The sequence below is a fragment of the Rhinatrema bivittatum genome, chromosome 8 (assembly GCF_901001135.1).
Source record: "Rhinatrema bivittatum chromosome 8, aRhiBiv1.1, whole genome shotgun sequence".
Taxonomy (NCBI): Eukaryota; Metazoa; Chordata; class Amphibia; order Gymnophiona; family Rhinatrematidae; genus Rhinatrema; species Rhinatrema bivittatum.
The window spans coordinates 175,420,905-175,446,162 of record NC_042622.1 but is presented as its reverse complement, the minus strand read 5'-3'; the positions used below and the strand labels follow the sequence as shown (position 1 = coordinate 175,446,162).

The 25,258-nt window shown below is 45.9% G+C and overlaps 1 protein-coding gene across 3 annotated transcripts in view; it reads right to left on the bottom strand.

The window, feature by feature from the left end:
- Positions 1–25,258, bottom strand: part of LOC115098197 — a 166,505-nt gene that overhangs the window by 102,486 nt on the left and 38,761 nt on the right. For all 3 annotated transcript variants that reach the window (XM_029614599.1, XM_029614601.1, XM_029614600.1), the window contains exons 9-10: positions 23,689–23,839; positions 11,555–11,759 (exon numbers count right to left, since the gene is read on the bottom strand). In XM_029614599.1, coding sequence (XP_029470459.1) covers positions 11,555–11,759; positions 23,689–23,839 — 356 coding nt within the window. The remainder of the gene's footprint in view (positions 1–11,554; positions 11,760–23,688; positions 23,840–25,258) is intronic.

The window sequence follows — 25,258 nt, the reverse complement described above, 5'->3', positions numbered from 1 at the left end:
GGTTACTGTAATAAGGGTGGATAGAAGGGCAGAGAGATGCAAAATATCATGTCTATTGCCATGATAGTGCTCTATCGCACAATATACAGCATCTATCATGCGATATACGCTGTTTAACGCACATTAGAGCACTACTGCAGTTTGATGATTCTCCCAATTATATTGTAAGCCCTCTAGTGATAGGAAACTACCTACAGTACCTGAATGTAAACTACATTGAAATCCCTGAAAAGCAAAATATAAGTAAGACATTAATGATTTAATTAGGTATGTTCACTAAAGCAAACTTTACATTTTCAAGTGCAAATATATTTGCCCTGGAGCCAAAGAATTTTTACACTTCCATTACTGATGGTCCTCAAATAATGAACTGCACTGAAGAATGGATGGAATGAATTAATGAGTACATTATCACCCTCTTAGAGACTATTCTTGTGGCTGCAATCTTTCATAGAGGACAATCAGACTCCTCTAAATTACATTTCATTTCCACCTGGTTTTTATGCCTTGCAATTCTAATGTAACAATCTCTAACCTTTACAGAACTGCTGTTTTTAGATTTAATATTTCACCATCAGTAGTTCCTATACCTGTCTGTAGTATTTATTCAACTAGCAGTCCAATGGAAAAGTGTCTGTTCTTGCTCTTCACATGTGCTAAAAATACTTTAATTGACATTCCATCACTGTCACGTTTCTATTGCCATTTACAATCTGTCTGAGCTATTGTCTGCCTAGGTCACAGTGTATCTGCAAATAAGGTCCTTCTACATCTTAACACAGAAATAATAAATGATGGCAAATAAAAACCAATTTACCCATCCAGTCTGCCCAGCTGAGATTCTTCCTCTCTGGTTCTCTACCATTTTGGGTAAGTGAGCATATAAATTCCCATACTTAAATCAACACCAGCTCCCGCAATCCTCTGTATGTCTTTTACTTTGTTTCTACAAACTATCCTTTCTTATCTATCCCAAGCACGTCCCAACTTCACTTCAGTGCTGACCTCCATCACCTCCAGCCTGCGATCTTGTCTTTCTCTTTTCCTCTTTGATCCTTACAAGACCAATACTTAATCCAACACCCCAGCCTCTTGCCATGGCTTTCCACCAAGTTTTGTAATAATTAGGTACCTTCATTTTCGGTTTTTATTTTTTTAATTTTCCCTGGAATTTATCAGGGTTTATTTTGACAAGAACAAAATAAGGAGAAAATCAATGGAAAAATGTGACTCATTATTTTTCCAGGAAAATATTGGAGTTTATTGTGGTGGATAGAAGCCCAGGAGAATAAACAATATTAAATAGGGCCCCCAGGAATGGCTTCCGTGACAGGAGAGATGCCACTGGTCCATGTGGTGGAGAGGTGCTGCCGCCATTGGTCTTCTTGTGGCCCGGATCACCGCCAACCTCAGCACACCCCAGCATCTCCTTAGGCACACATGCTTCAGCTCCAGCTTTAAAGGGACCGCGGCAGGAAAAGCCCCACGGAACCTTCTGATGACGTTCTTCCTGCAGCCCTATAAAAGGGCTCTTCAGTGTTTGCTTCTGGCCTTCACAAAGGTCTGCTGGTGCTTTCAAGGTCCTCCATGTTGCCTGTTCCATGTTCCTGGTTCCTGTGATGTTCTGGTCTCTTTGTTTTGTTCCTGAATCCAAGTCTTTGCCATGTTCCTTGAATCCAATCCCTTGCCTTGTTCCTAGTTCCAAGTCTTCGTCCTGTTCAGAGTCTTCATTTGCTGGTTCAAGTCTTTGGAAGTCCAACCTTGGTTCCTGAGTCTGAGTTCCGAGTTCCAGAGTCTGAGTTTGAGTTCCTGAATCTGAGTTCCTGAATGCGAATTCCTGAGTCCTGTCCCAGCCTTCTAAGTTCTTGTTCCAGCTTCCGCCTTGTTCCTAAGACCAGTGCCTGCACCACTATTGTTGTGGTCCACAACCAGCCCCACAGACTGTGTAGGGTGCACAGTGTTGCCTGACTTCCTTAGAGCTTTCGTCTTGTTCCAAGTCCTGTTGCAAAGTTCTCATTAAGTTCCAAGTCCAGAGCCTGTGCTGCCATTGGCATGATCCAGAGCTAGCCCATGACCTGTGCAGGGCACACTGTGGTGCAGGGCTCTCCCAGAGCTTTGTCTGATTCCAAGTTTTCAGTGCCTTTGTCTAGTTCCAAGTCCTGAGTTTTTGCCTTGTTCCAAGTCTTCAGAGTCATGTTCAAGCCTTCGTCATGTCTTGTATTGAGTCCTCAGCCTCCATCTGTCCTCGCACTCAAACCACTTCCAAGCAGCATTCCAAAAGGGCTTTCAAGAGGCTGGAGGGCTACCCCCAGAGACTAATATTGCGTTGCTGGGTTTTCAGTTCCTGGTGCGTGCTGGACATCCAAGTGTTCCTGTTCCAAGCCAAGTGTGTTCCTAATTCCAAGACAAGAGTACTCCCGTTCCAGTCAGCCCGTGCACAGATGCGTTTCCCTGCCAAAGGCGTAGACACGGCCAACCCCGGGTTTGTGCAGATTGTGCCGCAGCACTGGGGCTCACATTCTCGAGCGTACGTTTGTGCTCAGAATACAATCCTATCTCTACCCCATCCCCTACCTAGCATATCCCTTTCTCTCCCCACACTCTCAAAAACATCTTCCCTCCTCATTCATCCTTACTAGTGATGGCTTCATGCGTCTCCTTTCTCCTTCAGCAGCATGCCTCCTGAGGCTCCTGTGCTGCACAGTGCTGCACTTCTGTTTTTGTGCAGGGCCAAGGAGTTTGCTGGGAGGTGCTTTTGCTGGCATGGCTCGCTTCAAATGCTGCATTGATGGAATCAAGCCGTGGGCATTTTGGCTGCCTGGGGGAGGGGGAGGCTGGCTGGCTATCCTGGTCAATGCCCCGTACCCTGTGTTGCAGTCTGGGAAGCTGCAGTCCAGGTGTGAACCCTTGAGCCGAACTACCCTGAAGGCAGAGTAGGTCGGGAGGCGGAGCCACAGGCAAAGGTCTTCACCCGGGAACCAGGAACCCCCCAGGAGGAGCCCGTAGGGTCCTAGAACCTCGGGACTTAGGAGCACAGTAACAGTCTCTATAGAAAGAAGGCCTGGGCAAGGAGTAAACCACAGAGTCCAGTAAACAGGGAGCTGGAAGGCCCGGCGAGAGCGGGGCGGTAGAAGACCAGATAGAGTCTCTAGCTTGCTGAATAGAAGCAGTCTGTGAGCAGGCCCAGGGTCTGTGGTATGCCGTGGAGCAGAGCAGATAGATAACAGGAACAGAGTCTGTAGCGTATTGTGGGCTGTAACCAGCTGAAAGCAGGACTGGAGTCTGTAGCGTGCAATAGCGCTGGAACGGGTGGTGAGAAGGAACGGAGATGAACCCAAGTCAGGCTGGCAGCCAGTAGAAGCAGTCTCAGGAACAGGCAAAGGTCGGAGGCTGGCGGCAAGCAGGAGCGGAGTCGGGCACAAGCTGAGGTCAATGGCAGGCGGCAGGCAGAAGCGGAGTCAGGAACAAGCTGAGGTCAATGGCAGGCAGAAGCGGAGTCAGGAACAAGCTGAGGTCAATGGCAGGCGGCAGGCAGAAGCGGAGTCAGGAACAAGCTGTGGTCAACCGGAATGCAGAACAGAAGAAGCGCAACTAAGAACTACTAACAGTAGCGACCCTCGTTGCAAGGCAATGAGAAGGCAGGCGAACGCCGGTTAAATCAGGCTTGGGGCGTGGCGTCGTTAACCCAGGCGGGGCCAGACTTCCGGCGGCCGTGCATCCATAATGTGCGTCCTTGCGCACGCGCGTGGCAGCAGAGAGATGATCTGGCAATGGCAGACGCCCTGAAGGCCTAGCGGAGCCGCGGGAGTGGCGTTCCCCCCACTGGAGGTGAGCACCAAGCACAGCAGATAGAGGGGAAGCGGTGGAGATCGCAACACCCTGCTCAAGATACAGAAGCTGTATTGGTAGCCTACCATCAAAAAGGATACCTATTCCTACGTGGCATCCTGCACCAATTGTGCTAAGAACAAACCCATTTCTGGACAACCATGGGGTCAGATGCAACCACTGCCAGATCCGGAATGGCACTGGTCGCACATCGCTACTGACTTTGTAGTCGATTTACCTACTTCCGGAGGAATGAATACCATCTGGGTGACAGTGGATCAATTTAGCAAGATGGCACACTTCGTGTCGCTCCCTGGCATACCTTCAGCCTTGGAGCTTGCAAAGCTCTTCAAAAAGCACATATTCCGCATCCACAGACTAACTTCTCACAACGTATCCGACCATGGGTCCCAATTCACGGCACAATTCTGGAGGGCCTTGTGCAAATTATTTGACATCTCTCTAGACTACACCTCAGCCTATCATCAGCAGTCGAATGGCAAGACTGTTAGAAATCTGATGCTGAAGACTCCTGATGGGGGAGAAGTTAGCAATCTGTTATGGTTCGCTCTTCCAGAGGGGAGGAGTTAGTAATCTGTTATGGATCTGCTCCCATGGTAGGAGGAGTTAGCAATCTGTTATGGTTCGCTCCTCCAGAAGGGAGGAGTTAGCAATCTTGTTATGACTAGACTCCTGTAGAAGGGAGGAGTAGCAATCTGTTAGAGACTCCGTGAGGAGTTAACAATCTGTTACCAGTGGAGTGCTTGGAGAGAGCACTGGGCTGTAAAGGAAAGTAGATAGGTGGGTCCTTGGGCCAATGGCAGATGACTGCGCCCCCAGGAGGATATCCTGAGAGGAACCACCGGCTAGGCTTGGGTATGGAGACAGACACAGATAGTTCTTTTATTAGACAGGTTGGTAGAACCACCAGAGGTGGCAGTAGTGAGCTGATATGCCCGGCAGGGCTGAAGTCCCTCAGGAACTGGAACAGTGATCCCAAGGTTGCTGAGCTGTAGAGAAACTATAGATAGTGAGTAGACAGGGTACGCTGTGTTCATAGCCAGAACTAAATGACAAAACTCACATAAGGTCTTAAAGAAGCTCAGTAGCTGAAAAGGGTTAGGCCCTCGAGAAACGAGTACTTGGTTCCAGGAAAAGCTCTGAGAGAGCGATGGAGACTCACAATTGTCTGTATCTGCGATAGCTTCAGGCAGTAGAGAATCTTCAGTGTGTTCAGGAACATGGGCCCTCAAAGAGCGAGTACTGGTTCCTATCTGCAATCTGAAACAATAACTCACAAATGTCTGTATCTGCGATTGCTTCCAGGCAGTAGAGAATCTTCAGTGTTCAGGAACATGGGCCCTCGAGGAGCAAGTACCGTTTCCTATCTGCATTCTGAAATAAAGAAAAGAGAGCGAGGCACCCGAGGAGCGGGTACCCCTGGTAAGTCCGTGGAGGCAGAGTAGCGTAGAGAGAAGCGAGTCCAAATCAATCCCCGCTAGCAATCCTTGCTAACTCGATTCGTTAGCACATGTTGAGACCTTTTATATTGGAAGTGGATGACGTCATTTCGGGGGATGCCCCTGAGGTTCGCGCCCCTGCTGGTACATCAATCGGAGCACGCACGCACGTCCTACGTCAGCAGGAACATGGCGGATCCGCAGCATCATGCCGGTCTGGGGACGCCGGAGGGAGACGACATGGAGACACCGCGGCAGCTAACCATCCATCAGACCCGGAGGGAGTCGCCACAGAGGTAGAGAGGGTGGAGTGAGGGCGTCGGGCAGAAACGGACGCAACAGTACCCCCCTTCAAAGGGCGATCTCCTCTTCAGGTACCAGGCTTAGGTTTCAAAGGATGCGCGAGGTGAAACTGATGAAGCATCTCTTGATCCAAAATATAGGTCTGAGGCTCCCAAGTGATCAATCGGGGCCGAAACCTTCCCAAATCAGAAGGTATTCAAATCTTGCCTCTCTTACGAACATCCTGAATCTCTTGATCTTGAATTCTAATTCATCTTCTGCAGTGGTGACAGATGGATCTTGAGATTTGGAAGAATCTTTCAGAGTGTTATTGATGATATCAGCAGCAATAGGATACAGCTGCTGTGGACGTCACTGAGGAATTCAGTGGAAGTGGTGTTGTTGAAGAATGTCCAAAATCCACTTCTAAAGATGACTCTCCAGTAGATGATGCTGGATGAAAGATGGTAGAAATTAGCAGCAATAGCTAACTGCTATAGACGCCACTGAAACTTCAACGGATATGGCGATGTTGAGGTTCGCCCACCCCACTTCTAAAGGTACTTCTTCAGTGAGTAACTGGATAAGGTGTTGACTTCAGCAGCAATAACTCAGTAGCTATGACGTCACTGAACCTTCGGTGGAAGTGGTGATGTCAGGGTATGTCCAACTCCACTTCTAAGGGTACATCTTCAGTAATGTAACTGGATGAGGTGTTGACTTCAGCAGCAATAGCTTAGCTGCTAAAAACGCCACTAGACTTCAACGGAAGTGGCGATGTTGGGGTACGTCCAACTCCACTTCTAAAGTTAACTCTTGAGTGAGTAATAAGATGGGATGTTGAATTCGGCAGCAATAGCTTAGCTGCTATAACATCACTGAACCTTCAGTGGAAGTGGCAATGTTGGGGTATGTCCAAAACCCACTTCTGGATAACTCTTCCATAATGTAACTGAATGAGAAGTTGAATTCAGCAGCAATGGCTTAGCTGCTATGGACGTCACAGAATCTTCAACAGAAGTGGCACTGTTGGGAAACATCCAAAACCCACTTCTGGATATCTCTTCCGTAGATGAACTGGAAGAGAGGTGGTGGCAGCACCAACAATTCAAACAGGCTGGTAGCTAAAGATATCTTTATTTATTTTTATTTATTTAGAAGATTTATATACCAATGAACGTTGGGAACATCTCATCGGTTTACATTAAACAATTTATAGCTAACCGAGCTTTACATAGAAATTGGAACCAAATATAAATATAAAAGAAACAGAAACAGAACAGATAATTTAAAACAAGAAAACATCAACACTTAACTTATAATGGGGTTCAAAATAGGTGGAACAGTAAAATAAATTAAAGGGAAGGATGGGAGCAGTAAAATTAATTAAAGGGAAGAAAGGGAGGAGCTATTTACTGGAAAAGTAGGGGGAATAAAAGTATAAAGGTAGAAAAGTAGAAAAGTAGGGGGTATAAAAGAAAGTAGGGGGTATAAAAGTACCAATGAAGGTAATAATATAAGGATCTTCTTCGGATCTAATTGCTGTAGAACTTCAGACCCGACTTCTGAGAGAAACAATCGTAGCAGATATCTTTAAATTATAGTCCGTGAAGACGGTAAAGATGTAGAGCGCCATCTAGCCATGGTGAACATAACAGCCGCTATGAATATCAGCAGCCAGGAGTAGAAATGCTGTGGACATCATTAAGATCCTCAAGAGAAGTGGTGATATAAAGGAACGTCCAAAGCCCACTTCAAGTTGTGATGCAGTAATGGATCTTCTAATTTGACGAAGGAACTCCTCAGGTCTTCCACAAGACGTCTGAGAATAAGGTTGCCTCCTGCCCCTGAATCCAACAGGGCAGGGGTCCAAACCGTCGCTGGTTCAGAGGTCACAGAGACTGAGCGAGAGAGCGGAGGAGATAACACAGTATGGCCCAAGAACAGTCCTCCCGTGGGACTTAGGCCCGTCCGTTTCCCGGACGAATAGAGCATGTAGAGACATCATGGCCGGGCTGACCACAGTACATGTACAGGCTGCGTTTCTTCCAAATTCTTCTCTCCTTTGAGGTCAAGTGACCATGACCAAGTTGCTTCGGTTCTTCTTTACCAACAGCAGGAATTGCTGGACCCATTCAAAGTGCAGGGGTACTGGCCTGTTTCAACCCAGTTAACACCTTAGGCCGGAGTTTCTTCACCTTGTCTCGGAGCAGACAATCAATCCGAGTAGCCAAGGCTATCAATTCGCGAGTCAGGTGTCTGGCGAGCGGCCAGCTCGTCTTTCAAATGGGTATCCAGGCCTCTGCAGAAGAGAGTTTTAAGATATCTGGGGTCCCAGCGAAGTTCTGCTGCAAGAGTCTTAAATTCTATGGCAAATTCAGCCAATGATCTGTTGCCTTGCTTCAAGTTCACTAAAGCAAACCCGGCAACAGACATACGAGCAGAGTCATCAAAAACAGATTTAAACAAGTCCATAAATTCTTCTATGTCCTGCAAAATAGGGTCCTTGCGTTCCCACAAGGTAGATGCCTACGACAAGGCTCTCCCATCCAAATATGACAGGATGTAGGTGGTCTTAGAGAGGCCCGTGGGAAACAATGAAGGCTGTAAGGTGAAATGCATGCTGCACTGGTTCAAAAAGCCCTGAGTCTTCTGGAGTTCTTCGGAGAAGCGAATAGGCGCAGCCAGTGGAACAGCAGTCTTTATAGTTACCTCCTGTAACTGACCTTGTGTAGAAGCTGTGCCTTGTATTTTCTGTGTGTGAAGCTGATGGAATGCTGCACTAAGTTTCTCCAAGGTTTCTTGCTGTTCTGAGATGCGTTGAGCCAGGCCCAGTATAGCCTGCAAAGCGGAGAGGTGTGCCGGGTCCATGGGGTTACTGACATCCCATACCTTAAGCTGGATTCCCTGGAGTACTGCTTCTCCAATTTAAAGCCGGATCCACTGGAGTTAGCAATCTGTTATGGTTCGCTCCTCCAGAGGGGAGGAGTTAGCAATCTTGTTATGACTAGACTCCTGTAGAAGGGAGGAGTAGCAATCTGTTAGAGACTCCGTGAGGAGTTAACAATCTGTTACCAGTGGAGTGCTTGGAGAGAGCACTCGGCTGTAAAGGAAAGTAGATAGGTGGTTCCTTGGGCCGATGGCAGATGACTGCGCCCCCAGGAGGATATCCTGAGAGGGACCACTGGCTAGGCTTGGGTATGGAAACAGACACAGATAGTTCTATTATTAGATAGGTTGGTAGAACCACCAGAGGTGGCAGTAGTGAGCTGATATGCCCGGCAGGGCTGAAGTCCCTCAGGAACTGGAACAGTGATCCCAGGGTTGCTGAGCTGTAGAGAAACTATAGATAGTGAGTAGACAGGGTATGCTGTGTTCATAGCCAGAACTAGATGACAAAACTCACATAAGGTCTTAAAGAAGCTCAGTAGCTGGAAAGAGTTAGGCCCTCGAGGAGCGAGTACCTGGTTCCAGGAAAAGCTTTGAGAAAGCAATGGAGACTCACAATTGTCTGTATCTGTGATAGCTTCCAGGCAGTAGAGAATCTTCAGTGTGTTCAGGAACATGGGCTCTCGAGGAGCGAGTACCGGTTCCTATCTGCATTCTGAAATAAAGAAAAGAGAGCGAGGCCCCCAAGGAGCGGGTACCCCTGGTATGTCTGAGGAGGCAGAGTAGCATAGAGAGAAGCGAGTCCAAATCAATCCCCGCTACCAATCTTTGCTAACTCAATTCGTTAGCAAATGTTGAGACCTTTTATATTGGAAGCGGATGATGTCATCTCGGGGGAGACCCCCGAGGTTCGCGCCCTTGCTGGTACATCAATCGGAGCGCACGCGCGCATCCTATGTCATTAGGAACATGGCAGGTCCGCAGCGTCGTGCCGGTCCGGGGACGCCGGAGGGAGATGGCATGGAGACACCGCGGCAGCTAACCATCCATCAGAGCCGGAGGGAGTTGCCACAGAGGTAGAGAGGGCGGAGTGAGGGCGTCGAGCAGTGATGGACGCAACACAGATGGAATGGATGAATCGAACAATGAAGCAGTTTATTCGAGCTTATGTCACGTCCCGACAGAATAACTGGGCTGAATTGCTTCCATGGGCTGAATTCGCCATCAACTCTCATCCAGCAACATCTACTGGATTGTCACCTTTTGAAGTGGTTTTTGGACGTTCCCCAACACCGCCACTTCCACTGAAGCTCTCAGTGACGTCCCCAGCAACTCAATCCACTGCTGATGATATCCATAATCTGTGGGTTCAACCTGTCTTTTGTAGCAAAGATTTTGGAAAAACTGGTCAATTCACAACTCTCTAACTACTTCGAAGATCACAAAATACTACACCCCACACAATACAGGTTTTGCAAGGCTTTAAGCACTGAAACCCTACTCCTATCGCTAACAGACCACCTCATCATGGGCTTGGACAAAGGACAATCTTTCCTACTAATTCTACTGGACCTGTCGGCAGCTTTCGATACTGTCAACCATGCCACCCTCCTCAACCGCCTCTCGGACATCGGAATAACAGGTTCTGCTCACACATGGTTCAAAACATTCCTTAGTAACAGAGGTTACAAAGTTAAAATCAATAATAAAGAATCCCCCCCGCTACAATTCCTCACAAGGAGTCCCTCAAGGCTCCTCACTATCCCCAATTCTATTCAACATATACCTTCTTCCTCTATGCCAACTGTTAACTAACCTGCAACTAAAACATTTCTTATACGCTGACTACGTTCAAATTCTGATACCCAACAAAGAATCTATCACAAAAACTCTTAAATACTGGGAAAACTGCCTCCAAGAGATCAACGGACTCCTCACAAACCTAAATCTGATTCTAAACCCGGCCAAAATGAAACTCCTCCTCATCACACCCGAAAACAGCAACTCCCCACAAACTGCTCCAATGAACACCATTGTTACACAAGCAAGAGACTTAGGGGTAGTAATAGACAAACACTTGAATATAAAAACATTTATTAACAATACAACCAAGAACTGCTTCTACAGGCTGCAGGTAATCAAAAGAATGAAACCACTCCTACACTTTCATGACTTCAGAACAGTCCTACAATCCGTAATATTCTCCAAGATAGATTATTGCAACTCTATCTTACTAGGCCTCCCGTCCTCTTCCATCAAACCACTTCAGATGCTCCAGAATGCGGCAGCCAGAATCCTGACAAATTCCAGAAGAAGAGACCACATCTCTCCCTTTCTAATAAATCTACACTGGCTACCAATACACTACAGAATCCTACACAAGTCCTTCACCATCATCCATAAATCTATCCACTCCCTAGCCCCTCTCAACCTCCAAATCCCCCTCAGACTACACATATCATCCAGACCCATCAGATAAGCCTACAAAGGATCACTGACGGTTCCCCCAATTAAATCTACACACCATATTACACTCAGAGACCGGGCCTTCTCTACAGCGGGCCTCGCTCTTTGGAATACCTTACCACCTGATCTCAGACTTGAACCTTGCCTATTAACATTCAGAAAAAGGCTTAAGACTTGGCTATTTAAACAAACCTTTCCTGAGTCTAATATTCAAGGAGAGATCCTACGGCAATCAAGCCCTCCAGAGTCTAATATCCATTGAGAGACCTTACTGCACAATGTAAATAATATCCATAAAGAGACATTACTGCACAATGTAAATAATCTACCCCTGTAAAGATTTATATTTATTCTTGACTATTCTTGTCTTCTTCCCCCCAGTTTCAACAACCTTGCTATATTGTAACTTTTTGCTTCCTCTGCACTGGTTAAAAGAACAAAGTTATTGCACCCCACTGTTATTTGTAAACCGGCATGATATGATTGTATCATGAATGCCGGTATAGAAAAGCTTTAAATAAATAAATAAATAAAATAAATAAATAAACCTCTGGCAATTCTTATCATAAACAGGGGAAGCCAGAAGGCGAGAGGGAGAACAGTGAATAGGAAAATCCTGACTTTCTTACCTAAAAAAACAACTTCTCCAGAGTCAGAGTCCACTGTAGAAACCTGAAGCAGAAGTAATGTGTTGCTGTTCATAGCTTTTGGATTATCCAGATTTACTGCCACACGGTACTGGAATTTTGGGTTTCGGAATGAACTATTAAGTACTGGAAAAGCCATGATGTCTGGCCGATTATCTAGTCCAGAATTCAGTAGTTGTCCAGTCACCTAGATAAATAAACAATTAACTTTGGATTGTTTTGCCCGTTGTATTTTTTTTTTGTTCTCTTCTCTCTCTAGCCATTTCTGGGTGTTGAGGGTTAGGCAGTCCTTGTGACTTTTTCTTGCCAGAGTACTGCAGGGGTTTGCCATTGCTTTCTGCAGCCCACAGTGCCAGCTTTTCCCTGGTGGTTCTCCATCCAGAAACTGGCCAGACCTGGCCCTGATTTTGCTTCTGAGATCTGATAAGGTCAGGCGCTCTGAGGCCAGCACTGAGACGGGGGTTCATTCTGTATAGGAAAATTAGTTTCTTACCTGATAATTTTCATTCCTGTAGTAAGACGGATCAGTCCAGACTCCTGGGTTTTGCTCCCCCCCCCCCCCCCCCCATCTAGCAGATGGAGACAGAAGTTTTCAAAACATAACTCCACCTTATATAGGATGGTGCCACCTATAGTCCGGCAGTATTACTCAATGTCAAAGCAGAATGGCTCTCAAAAAACCACCATAACTATGTACAATAACCCTTCAACAAGAAAAAGAAATAACCAGTTCACTTAACCCTCCTAGGAAGTGAACCTGTAGAACTAGTTGAGGGCGGTCAATCCAATTTCTGCAGATCTGAAAACAAATCAATCAATAACTTAGCGGACTCTCCCTTACTTCCATGTGTTCCCCGGGTGGGACTCTGGACTAATCCGTGGTACTACAGGAACGAAAATTATCAGGTAAGAAACTAATTTTCCTTTCCCTGTACGTACCCGGATCAGTCCAGACTCCTGGGGTGTACCAGAGCTTTCTTACCTGGGATGGGATCTGGAGAGGCCCAGTCTAAGCACTGCTTCTCCAAAGCCTCCTTCACCCAGTGCCTGAAAATCCAGTCTGTAGTGTCTGGCAAAGGTATGCAAAGACTTCCAAGTCGCCGCCCTGCAGATCTCCTACGGTGAGATCATTTGACACTCCGCCCAAGAAGCTGCCTGCGAACAGGTAGAATGAGCCCGAAGACCAAACGGTACAGGCTTACCACACAGCAAATATGCCGAGCCTGTAGCCTCTTACAACCAGCGCAAAATCATAGCTTTAGATGCCATATTTCCTTATTTCAGACCAGCCCACAGCACTAAAAGATGGTCCGACACACGAAATGCATTAGTAACTTCCAGATAACGCAACAACGCCTGACGAACATCCAGCTTCTGTAAGTCTTTAGACATAGGGTCTGACCGGTCCAAAATGGGAAACAACGGGAGCTCCACTGACTGATTCACGTGAAAAGCAGATACCACCTTCGGAAGAAATGAAGGAACCATCCGCAAGGACCCACCAGAATCCAAAATTCTCAGAAACGGCTCCCTACAGGATAGAGCCTGGAGCTCCTATATCCTGCGAGCAGATGTGATAGCAATAAGGAAAATCACCTTTAACGTGAGATCCTTTATTGTAGCCGTTTTCAGAGGCTCAAAGGGCGCCATACACAGAGCTGAGAGAACCAAGTTCAGATTCCAAGAAGGTCAAGGGTGCCTGATCGGGGGACGTAAATGCTTTGCCCCCTTTTGGAAACGAGCCACATCGGGGTGAGCAGCCAACACAACGCCTTGAATGGAACTGCGCAAACAACCAAGAGCTGCCACCTGAACCCTCAGGGAACTACACGATAAGCCCTTGGCGAGTCCGGATTATAAGAAACCTAAAATATCCAACACCGAAGACCAAGTAGGAACAATCGCCCGGTCCATGCACCAAGATTCAAAGATTCTCCACACGCACACATAGGCGAGGTTGGTGGATGTCTTGCGCGACCGGAGAATTGTTGCCACCTCAGTGTTCGAATACCCTTTGCTCCTCAGGCGGTGCCTCTCAAAAGCCATGCCACTAGACAAAAGCGATCGACCTCTTCCAAGCACACGGGCCCTTGATGGAGAAGGTCCGGGAGCAGTGGCAACTGCAGGGGACCCGCCACTGCCAGATTGACCAGGTCCGCAAACCAGGGCTGTCTCGGCCACTTTGGAGCTATGAGGATGACTTCTGCTGGGTGTATCTCCACTCTCCTGAGTACATTGCCTATCAGCGGCCAAGGAGGGAAGACGTACAGCAGCACGTTGGTCAGTCAGGGCAGCACCAGGGCATCTACCCCTTCTGCTCCTGTTTCTCTGCGGCGACCAAGGAAGCGTGGAGCCCTGGCTGTTCTAAAACGTTGCTATGAGATCCATGTGGGGTACGCCCCACGTGTCATATATGAGCTGGAAAGCTTCGTCTGTGAGCTCCCATTCCCCGGGATCGAGGCGGTGCTGACGCCTGAACGTTGTCGACTCCTGCTATGTGAGACGCTGCAATACTTACTAAATGCTTCTTGCCCAGCTGATCAGCTGCCGGGCTTCTGTGGCCACTGGCTGGCTCTTGGTTCCCCCTTGGCGATTGATATAAGCCACCGTGGTCGCATTGTCGGAAAGAATTCTGACTGACTTCTCCTGGAGGAGAGGGCGGAATGCTTGCAACGCTAATCACACTGCCCTGGTTTCCAGACAACTGATCGACCACTGAGATTCTTCCTAGCACCATTGTCCCTGCACCAACTTCCTCAGGCAAACCTCTCCCCAACTGGAGAGGCTGGCGTCCGTGGTCACCACTGTCCATTCGGGCACCTCCAGGGGAACTCCTCGGGATAAGTTGTCTGAGATAAGCCACCAATCAAGACTGGAGCACGCTGTATCCGTAAGAGGGAGAGATAAATGAAACTGTTCGGAGACTGAATTTCAACGCGAAAGCAACGCTGACTGTAAAGGACGCATATAAGCAAAGGCCCAGGGCACCAGCTCAAGGGTGGAAGTTATGGAGCCGAGAACCCGCAAATAATCCCGCACTCTGGGGAGATGGTTGGCCAATAAGTCCCACACTTGTGCTTGTAGCTTGACAATTCGGTCCAAGGTAAGGAACACTCTCCCCTTTTGAGTGTCGAATAGAGCTCCCAAAAACTCCAAAGACTGGGTGGCACCAGTCGGCTCTTGGCTAAGTTGATCACCCAACCCAGTGATCACAGGAGTTGAAGCACTTTGTGAATTGTCAACTGGCCAAGCAACTCTGACTTTGCCTGAATTAGCCAGTCATCCATGTATGGATGCACCTGAAACCCCTCTCTGCACAGATGAGCCGCCACCACAACGATTACCTTGGTAAACGTTCTGGGTGCGGTGGCAAGACCGAAGGGCAAAGTTCGAAACTGAAAATGGCGACCCATCACCGAGAACCTCAGAAACTTCTGGTGGTCGGCCCGAATGTGTATGTGAAGATATGCTTCTGTTACGTCCAGTGACGCCAGAAACCCTCCTTTTCTTACCGAGGCAATGACTGACCGTAACTTCTCCATGCGAAAACATGGCACCCTGAGGCAGCGGTTTACCCCCTTCAAATCCAGAATGGGTCGGAAGGACCCCTCTTTTTTGGGGACTACGAAGTAAATGGAATAAAGCCCTTTTCGCTGCTCCGCCTGAGGAACCGGGGTGTTGGCGTCGAGTTGCAGAAGGCGTTGCAAGGTATCTTGTACTGCCTGTCATTTCTCTTCGTAACCGCATGGGGAGACCAGAAACAGCCCTGGAAGGTGGTGTGCAAAATCTAAAGCGTAGCCTTGATTTATCACAGTAAGGACCCACTGGTCCGACATCACCTTGACCCATTCCTCTTAAAACAGGGACAATCTGCCCCTGACAGCTGGAACCGAGGAATGGGTCGGCGTCCCTTCATTGGGAAGACTTGGCCCCAGATGTGGACTGAGTAGCCCCGGTTCTGCCAAAGCATTGGCCACGAAAGGGCTGAGACCAGGACTGTTGGCGACCGGACGCTTGCCAAAAGGAAGAAGCTGGAGCTCTGGATGGATGAAATCTAAGATTCCCTCTGAATCGAGACTGTGAAGAAAGGAGCCTCTCGACTTGGGCCTATCCTCTGGCAGTCGGTGAACCTTGTTCTCCCCCAGGGATTGAATCATATCTTCGAGCAATTTACCCTTGAAAGGTAACGACCCCAGCTGAGCCTTGGAGGAAATATCTGCTGACCAGTTTCTTAACCACAGGAGCCGACGAGCCGAGACTGCCGACACCATGGATCTGGCCAAAGTCCGTAACAGATCATAAAGTACATCCGCACTATAAGCGAGCGAAGCTTCCAGATGCCCTGCTTGCTGTGTTTCTGCATCGGAAAGACCAGCATTAGCCTGTAACTGCTGAACCCAGCGAAGGCCCGCTCATAAGGCAAAATTGCTGCACATAGCTGCCCGCACTCCCAGTGCCGAGGCTTCAAAGATTTTCTTGAGCTGCAGCTCCAACTTTCTATCCTGCAGGTCATTCAGAGCTGTAGCACCCGTAACCGGGATTGTGGTCTTTTTGGTGACTGTGGACACAGCCGCGTCCACCTTGGGCACCCGCAGTATGTCAATTGCTTCCTCCGGAAGAGGATATAGCTTATCCATAGCCCTGCTAACTTTCAATCCCAGATCTGGTATCCCATTCTCTATATAGCAAGTCCATGGCAGAAAAATGAAAAGGAAAGGAAGTAGCCGGGCCCCTCAGACCCAAAAACACTGGGTCCATGACCCCTAGCCTGGACTCCTCTGGCGGCCCATCTATGCCTAGCTCTCTGAGTATGGCAGGGATAAGCGGAGCCAACTCCCCCCTCCTAAACAGATGGACCACCTTAGGGTCATCTCCTTCCACAAAGTGAGAACCTCATGCTGGATCCTGTGGATGTTGATCAGGTTCTGTTTCTTCCCCCATCAGAGGCTTGCCCTGCGGGTCCTGGTCCCCTGGGTCCGTATCCTGAATCGTGGAATCAGTATCGGTCTGATGAGCCCCTGTACGCAAAGGGCGCTTAGCTTTGGAGGACCCAGAGACTCCCTTAGACTTAGACCGCTTTCAAGAAAGAGACTTGACCACTAGAGGAAGTTTTACCCCCAGCCTGCAGTTTCCCTTCCCTCCTGGCTTTAAAAGCCTTATGGAGAAAAAAATATAAACTCCGAGGAGAAGGAGGAAGAGGAGGAGGAGTCAGAAGCCCCCTCGGGGCTATCCTCCGTTGCAGGTGAGAGAGGCTGTAAAGGTTCGCTCCCTCCAGGAAACCCTGGCTGAGGAGAGAGAGGAGGCGGGAGAATCCCCTTTCCCATAGCTGCACAAATTGCTGATCTAAAAGACTCCAAAATGGCCTCCGATCCCGTGTTCAGCGGGAACGGATCTGCCTCAGCTGATCTCGATGCAGCTAACACTGAAGGAGCTCGGGCAGCCTTGCCTTTAACCATTTTTTGCGGCCCTGGAGGATCCCTCCCCCCCGGGAAGACACGCCGAGCACAGATCCTCCCAAGAAAGACGCGCACAGGCTGAGCCACATGCGAGGCACGCAGACGAGCGAGGCATCGGGCAGCGGGCCTGAGAAACCTAAAATTCAATTCTGTAAAAAATAGAAAAATAATCGCGGTCCGCCCAATCACCGAGTCAGGGAGGGAAGAGAGAGCCGCAGCGCCGGTAACACTGACAGAAAATTAAAGAAAACCAAAACTTTTTTTTTTTTTTAAAGATTTGCCTGGCAGTGGTCCATGGTCCTGATCCAGCGGGATGGAGTGAACCGGGCTCCCCAGTGTCGCACCCAGAGCTGCTAAGCTTGGAACAAGAGGGCCCTCGACCCTGTAATGCAGCTGCCTCAACAACCAGCAGGGGATGGTCCCCTTAGGACCTTACAAAACCCCTGGGAAGCTCAGGACAGAAACTGCTCCTTCTTTTTTTTTTAAATCAAAGTAAAAAGGTTTTACAGACCAAAAACTCACAGAACTCACTACTCTAACTCCAATGAACAATCAGCACAGACTGTAGGCCTTGCACCTTCACCATCTGCTGGAGACAGAGAAATACTGCTGGACTGTAGGTGGCACCATCCTATATAAGGCAGAGTTTTGTTTTGAAAACTTCTCTGTCTCCATCTGCTAGAGGGGAGCAAAACCCAGGAATCTGGACTGATCTGGGTACGTACAGGGAAATTGTATTACTTCCCTATTTCAAGGCAGGCTGAGGAAAGGATATCACTGTGATTACAGTGCATTTCTTTGTTTGCAGTTCTAATTTGAGGACACTGGTCCTGCTGTTTCTGTGGTAAGATCTCAAAGGGTCAGTGAATGCTAATTTCAACACTATGGGGCCGATGCTCAGCCAAGCGCACTATATAACCCGCACTCCGACATGGGTTAAATAGGCGCTAATCCACCCCCTAATGCAATAGGGGGATTTGCACCTATTCAACCCGCGTCCGACGCGGAGTGAATGCAATAGCGCTCATCACATGCAAATGCATGTGAATGAGGCTATTACTCATTCACTCTGCATTAAAAAAAAAAGTGTGAGTCTCAGACACACATTTTGCTCTCAGTTATTAACGCCTGCCTGGCGTCCATTTTCATTACTGGCAGACGGCTGCTTATGAAAATGGACGCCGAGTTTACCGGCGTCTGTCTTCATAACCGGCAGCCGCGGCAGGATCGCGTTGTTAGCGCAACCCCCTAATTTGGGTATAATTTGGGCCCAGTATGGCGCCCCCCTTATAGCAATTTTCAAAAATTATTTACCCGCATAAAGTGTACTTGCGTGGTTAAATCCTATGATTGTAGCAGTTTTCAAAAGCCCACTTACACGGGTAAAGTGCACTTACACACGTAAAACCTTTTTTTAAAGCATGTAAATGCTTTTGAAAATCAGGCCTAATGGGAACAGCCATTTTGGCAAAGGAGTCACGCATACATTTATTTATTTTATTCTCAAGCATGGCCACCTTACAATAAGAGAACAAACAGAAGACAATGGTAGTATCAGTGATTAACAATTGCTGTGCATTTCTAAGGGGAGAGTCTTGCTGAATGCCTTCACGAGGTGCCTTCAATGTATAGGACCAAATCTCAGCAAGCAATCACTATTACTGAAGTATGAAAAGAAAAGTTCATACAGGCCACATGTTGCCCACCCTTAGCTTCAGCACTAGGGTTAATGATGGTAGTAACAATGATGCAGACCCTTCTGGAGAAGAGGGCATCCCTGGAGCAGTTACAGGCCAGAGCAAGCCTGTTCATGGACTCACTGAAGCAAGAAGCAGACCACAGAAGCTAATGAATCAATTAAGAGGATGAGATACAATTCTGTGGCCCTCTGAATATAAAAAAGAGATAATGTGCTGCTACTCAGACCAGCAAACAAGAAAAAACAATTGGCAAAAGCACAAATACAGTAGGAAATCAAAAATGTTACTTCAGGGATCATATGTGGATCAACTAACCCATTAGGAAACATTACCCGTAAGAAAATAAACAGAATACAGTGGTACATGGTGCAATGTAATTTGAGATGCACTAGACCTGATTGATCCCTATTGACAATGATATCACTAATGACATCACACTCTGCATGAATCAACCATATGCAATCCCATGAGAGGCAATATATTATGCTGTTTCCACCATGGGTTCAAGTGAATGATAGAACAGCAGCTTACAGAGTTTCAAAAGTAAACACTTACCCTGTAACAATTAAGGATATTACTGCTATTTTCCTACTTTTGAAATAGGAACAGCTGTTTTTAACAGAAGCAGATCTGACAGAATGACCTGGGAGTCTTATCTAAATCATACTATTGTACCAGCCCTTATTGAAAGTTTAATCATCCCCTTGTAGGACACTAGCTGATTAATTATTAAATTCACCTGTACATTTAAAGTACTCTCATTCCAACTCTCTTAGTATCCTAAACTTAACTAGGAACTCAATAAAAATAAGATGAAGGCAGCAGTTCCGCAGCAAGAGGGGGCTTTCCAGTCTTTTGCATTGAGTGTCACATGTATGATTTTTTACCCGCCGGTGAGAGATTGTATGTGTGCACTCGGTGCAAAGAGCTCCTGGCTCTCAGAGAACGAGTCCGATCTCTGGAGGCTAGAGTAGCAGACTTGGAGGAGCTGAGGCAGACAGAGAGGTACATTGATGAGACCTTCAGGGACATAGTAGCCAAGTCCCAAATCCAGTCTGGCAGCCCCAGTGCTGCCTTGGATCAGAAAGGTCTCCCAGTAGGAGAACATCACCCTGGTGTAGCAGGAAGTGATCCTGTAGCAAGGACCTGCTCTCGCACTGAGGACAAGTCTCCCAGGGCTACTGACCAGGAGGGAAGGGTTAGGTCAGCCGTCTTAGTTGATGATTCAATTATTAGAAATGTAGATAGCAGGGTGGCTGCTGGACGTGAGGACCGCCTGGTAACTTGCCTGCCTGGTGCGAAGGTGGCAGACCTCACACGTCACCTAGATAGGATTATAGACAGTGCTGGGGAGGAGCCAGCTGTTGTGGTACATGTGGGCACCAACAACATAGGGAAATATGGGAGAGAGGTACTGGAAACCAAATTTAGGATTTTAGGTAGGAAGCTGAAATCCAGAACCTTTAGGGTGGCATTCTCTGAAATGCTTCCTGTTCCACGTGCAGGTCCCCAGAGGCAGGCAGAGCTCCAGAGTTTCAATGCGTGGATGAGACGATGGTGCAGGGAAGAGGGATTCAGTTTTATTAGGAACTGGGGAAACTTTTGGGGAAAGGAGAGACTTTTCCGAAAGGATGGGCTCCACCTTAACCAGAGTGGAACCAAGCTGCTGGCACTAACTTTCAAAAAGGAGATAGAGCAGCTTTTAAACTAGAAGAAGGGGGAAAGCCGACAGTCACTCAGCAGTGCATGGTTCGAAGAAATGTATCCTTGAAGGATACTAATGAAACAGGAGAGTTAGAGCATTCCAACAGAGAGGTTCCATTAAAAGCAAACATAGACCATGTGCCTATATGTAAAAAATCACCGAAGCTAATGATTTCCGAATTATCCCTAACAACTGAAAAGCAGGTTGTTAATACAAACAAAAACACACTTTGAAATGTCTGTATGCCAATGCCAGAAGTCTAAGAAATAAGATGGGAGAGTTAGAGTGTATAGCAGCAAATGATGAGATTGACATAATTGGCATCACAGAGACTTGGTGGAAGGAGGATAACCAATGGGACAGTGCTATATCAGGGTTCAAATTATATCGCAATGATAGGGAGGATCAACTTGGTGGGGGTGTGGCACTTTATGTCCGGGAGGGTATAGAGTGCAACAGGATAAAGATCATACAAGAGACTAAATGCTCAGTAGAATCTATATGGGTAGAAATCCCATGTGTGTTAGGTAAGAGTATAATGATAGGAGTATACTACCGTCCACCTGGACAAAATGGTCAGACAGATCATCATCTGTCTGTCATGCTTAGAAAAATCAGGGAAGCTAACCAATTTGGCAGTGCAATAATAATGGGAGATTTCAATTACCCCAATATTGACTGGGTAAATGTAACATCAGGACTTGCTAGAGACATAAAGTTCCTGGATGTAATAAATGACTGCTTCATGGAGCAATTGGTTCAGGAACCAACAAGAGAGGGAGCTATTTTAGATTTAATTCTTAGTGGAACACAGGATTTGGTGAGAGAGATAATGGTGGTGGGGCCATTTGGCAACAGTGATCATAACATGATCAAATTTAAACTAATAACTGGAAGGGGGACAATAAGTAAATCTGCAGCTCAAACACTAAATTTTCAAAGGGGAAACTTTGATAAAATGAGGAAAATAGTTAGAAAAAAACTGAAAGGTGCAGCTGCAAAGGTTAAAAGTGTTCAACAGGCATGGACATTGTTTAAAAATACAATCCTAGAGGCACAGTCCATATGTATTCCACACATTCAGAAAGGTGGAAGGAAGGCAAAACGATTACCGTCATGGTTAAAAGGTGAGGTGAAAGAGGCTATTTTAGCCAAAAACGCATCCTTCAAAAATTGGAAGAAGGATCCATCTGAAGAAAATAGGATAAAACATAAGCATTGTCAGGTTAAGTGTAAAACATTGATAAAACAGGTGAAGAGAGAATTTGAATTGAAGTTGGCCATAGAGGCCAAAACTCATAATAAAAACGTTTTTAAATATATCCGAAGCAAGAAACCTGTGACGGAGTCGGTTGGACCATTAAATGACAGAGAGGTTAAAGGGGCACTTAGGGAAGATAAGGCCATTGCAGAAAGACTAAATGAATTCTTTGCTTCTGTGTTTACTAATGAGGATGTTGGGGAGATACCAGTTCCAGAGATGGTTTTCAGGGGTGATGAGTCAGATGAACTAAACGAAATCACTGTGAACCTGGAAGATGTAGTAGGCCAGATTGACAAACTAAAGAGTAGCAAATCACCTGGACCAGATGGTATGCATCCTAGGGTACTGAAGGAACTAAAAAATGAATTTTCTGATCTATTAGTTATAATTTTTAACCTATCATTAAAATCATCCATTGTCCCTGAAGACTGGAGGGTGGCCAATGTAACCCCAATATTTAAAAAAGGCTCTAGGGGCAATCCGGATAACTATAGACCAGTGAGCCTGACTTCAATGCCAGGAAAAATAGAGGAAACTATTCTCAAGATCAAAATCGTAGAGCATATAGAAAGACATGGTTTAATGGAACACAGTCAACATGGATTTACCCAAGGGAAGTCTAGCCTAACAAATCTGCTTCATTTTTTTGAAGGGGTTAATAAACATGCGGATAAAGGTGAACCGGTAGATGTAGTGTATTTGGATTTTCAGAAGGCGTTTGACCATGTCCCTCATGAGAGGCTTCGAAGAAAACTAAAAAGTCCTGGGATAGGAGGCGATGTCCTTTCATGGATTACAAACTGGTTAAAAGACAGGAAACAGAGAGTAGGATTAAATGGTCAATTTTCTCAGTGGAAAAGGGTATACAGTGGAGTGCCTCAGGGATCTGTACTTGGACCGGTGCTTTTCAATATATATATAAATGATCTGGAAAGAATTACGATGAGTGAGGTTATGAAATTTGCGGATGATACAAAATTTTTCAGAGTAGTTAAATCACAAGCGGATTGTGATACATTACAGGAGGACCTTGCAAGACTGGAAGATTGGGCATCCAAATGGCAGATGAAATTTAATGTGGACAAGTGCAAGGTGTTGCATATAGGGAAAAATAACCCTTGCTGTAGTTACACGATGTTAGGTTCCATATTAGGAGCTACCACTCAGGAAAAATATCTAGGCATCATAGTGGATAATACTTTAAAATCGTTGGCTCAGTGTGCTGCAGCCGTCAAAAAAGCAAACAGAATGTTAGGAATTATTAGGAAGGGAATGATTAATAAAACGGAACATGTCATAATGCCTCTATATCGCTCCATGGTGAGACCGCACCTGGAATACTGTGTATAATTCTTGTCGCCGCATCTCAAAAAAGATATAGTTGCAATGGAGAAGGTACAGAGAAGGGCAACCAAAATGATAAAGGGGATGGAACAACTCCCCTATGAGGAAAGGCGGAAGAGGTTAGGGCTGTTCAGCTTGGAGAAGAGACAGCTGAGGGGGGATATGATAGAGGTCATTAAGATCATGAGAGGTCTTGAACGGGTAGATGTGAATCGGTTATTTACACTTTCGAATAATAGAAGGACTAGGGGGCATTCCATGAAGTTAGCAAGTAGCACATTTAAGACTAATCGGAGAAAATTCTTTTCCACTCAACACACAATAAAGCTCTGGAATTTGTTGCCCGAGGATGTGGTTAGTGCAGTTAGTGTAGCTGGGTTCAAAAAAGGTTTGGATAAGTTCTTGGAGGAGACATCCATTAACGGCTATTAATCAAATTTACTTAGGGAATAGCCACTGCTATTAATTGCATCAGTGGCATGGGATCTTCTTAGTGTTTGGATAATTGCCAGGTTCTTTTGGCCTGGTTTGGCCTCTGTTGGAAACAGGATGCTGGGCTTGATGGACCCTTGGTCTGACCCAGCATGGCAATTTCTTATGTTCTTATGTTCTAAATCAAAGAACAATGCTAGAGTTGTAGAGTTTACCTTTGTTATTGTTGCATTATCAGGGAGGCAGTGAAGCGCATCAATGTACAGATCAAATGGGTGGCTGACTGGAGTGCAATCTGGTAGGATGGTCAATTCGTTGTGTGGGACCCAAGATCCATAAGGAAAATGTCGCTCCTGATCTATGACCCTAACAAAGACAAAGATATGTATGCAAATTCCAGTTTGCAATTGTAGTTACTACAATTTTACATTTGTAAAGTGCTGACAGTGTGTTTTAGCTCTGTACAATTAGTACAAACCTGTTAGTACAAGCATGCTTTGAATGATTGTTCTGAGTCATACAGGTATAGTACGTAAAATCCTAACTTGCCTCAAAGGGCTTGTAAAGTGCTTATGGGGAATCCAATTACATTCATAATACAGCCTTCTACCCACTACTCTGAATTTTAGTTGTTTTGTGTCAAATGTATTACCAAGCAAGTGAATTTTCAAAGAAGTTACAAATGTAAATGTAACCTACTATCTTAACAATTTCAAAAAGTGCACTTAATGTTGGTAAAACCTATGGACAATTCAAGGCATATTATAGAAATTTTCAAAAGCCCATTTACATGGGTAAAGAGCATTTACACATGTAAAACCCAGTCTTAAGAATGTAAATGTTTTTTAAAATCAGGCCCATTACATCTAGGACATTTTAAATACTTATTTAGAAATATTTGGAAATGGTTTTATTGTAACCTAATGTATTTATGCAATGTCATTAACATTCCTCCAAAATCCATAGTTGTTCAATCTCCAAGACAGGAAATCATGTATTACTGAGGATTATTGCACACTTCAGGTACAATAATCCTTTTACGTGCACATCATGGAATGTCAAACTGTTATTATGAAAAAAACTAGAGGGGAAAATCAATGTCACAAAGAGGGTAATTCTCAAAAAGCCTGCACAGCTTAAAGTCTGCTTGTACATTACCAAGCATTTTCAAAGCAAATTCATGTGCCTGGGTTCCCTTTGAAACTCCTTGGACAATTGGCTGAGTGCATGCACACATTCACTCATGTAAAGTTACACCTCCTCTTCGGAGAGCGTAACTGGTGCATATCTTTTTTCAATTTTTGAAAACTTTATTGTAAAGATCACATCATTATAAAATAAGCATTTTTGCATTGTATTGGTTGTTCCATATACTGGCTGTACCTGCCATAGTGCGGGACTCGGTGTCTGTTCATGTTTCATCCCAATAAAAATTATTTTGAAAAAAAAAAAATAAGCAGAACAAGACAAGAAAGAACTACAAAGTCTAACCAAGCAGAATAAATACTCCACTGTCACAGGTACTCAGTACCTCCTGTTTAAGATATGAAAAGTACAATAAAGAAAATTAATGAAATTAATAAACCTTCATACATCAATGTTCCTAATTTCATTAGGTTAGAGTAGAAGACAAAGAAAAACTCCATGAAAAGTTTCCACTCCAGGATAACTATCTTTAACCTGTCAGGTCAGTTTTACCATAGCATAAGTCTGCCACAGAGGCTGAAACCTGCAATCTTCTGACTGGCAATATTTCTCCAAGCTGCCACCAGCGTGTGATGAGCT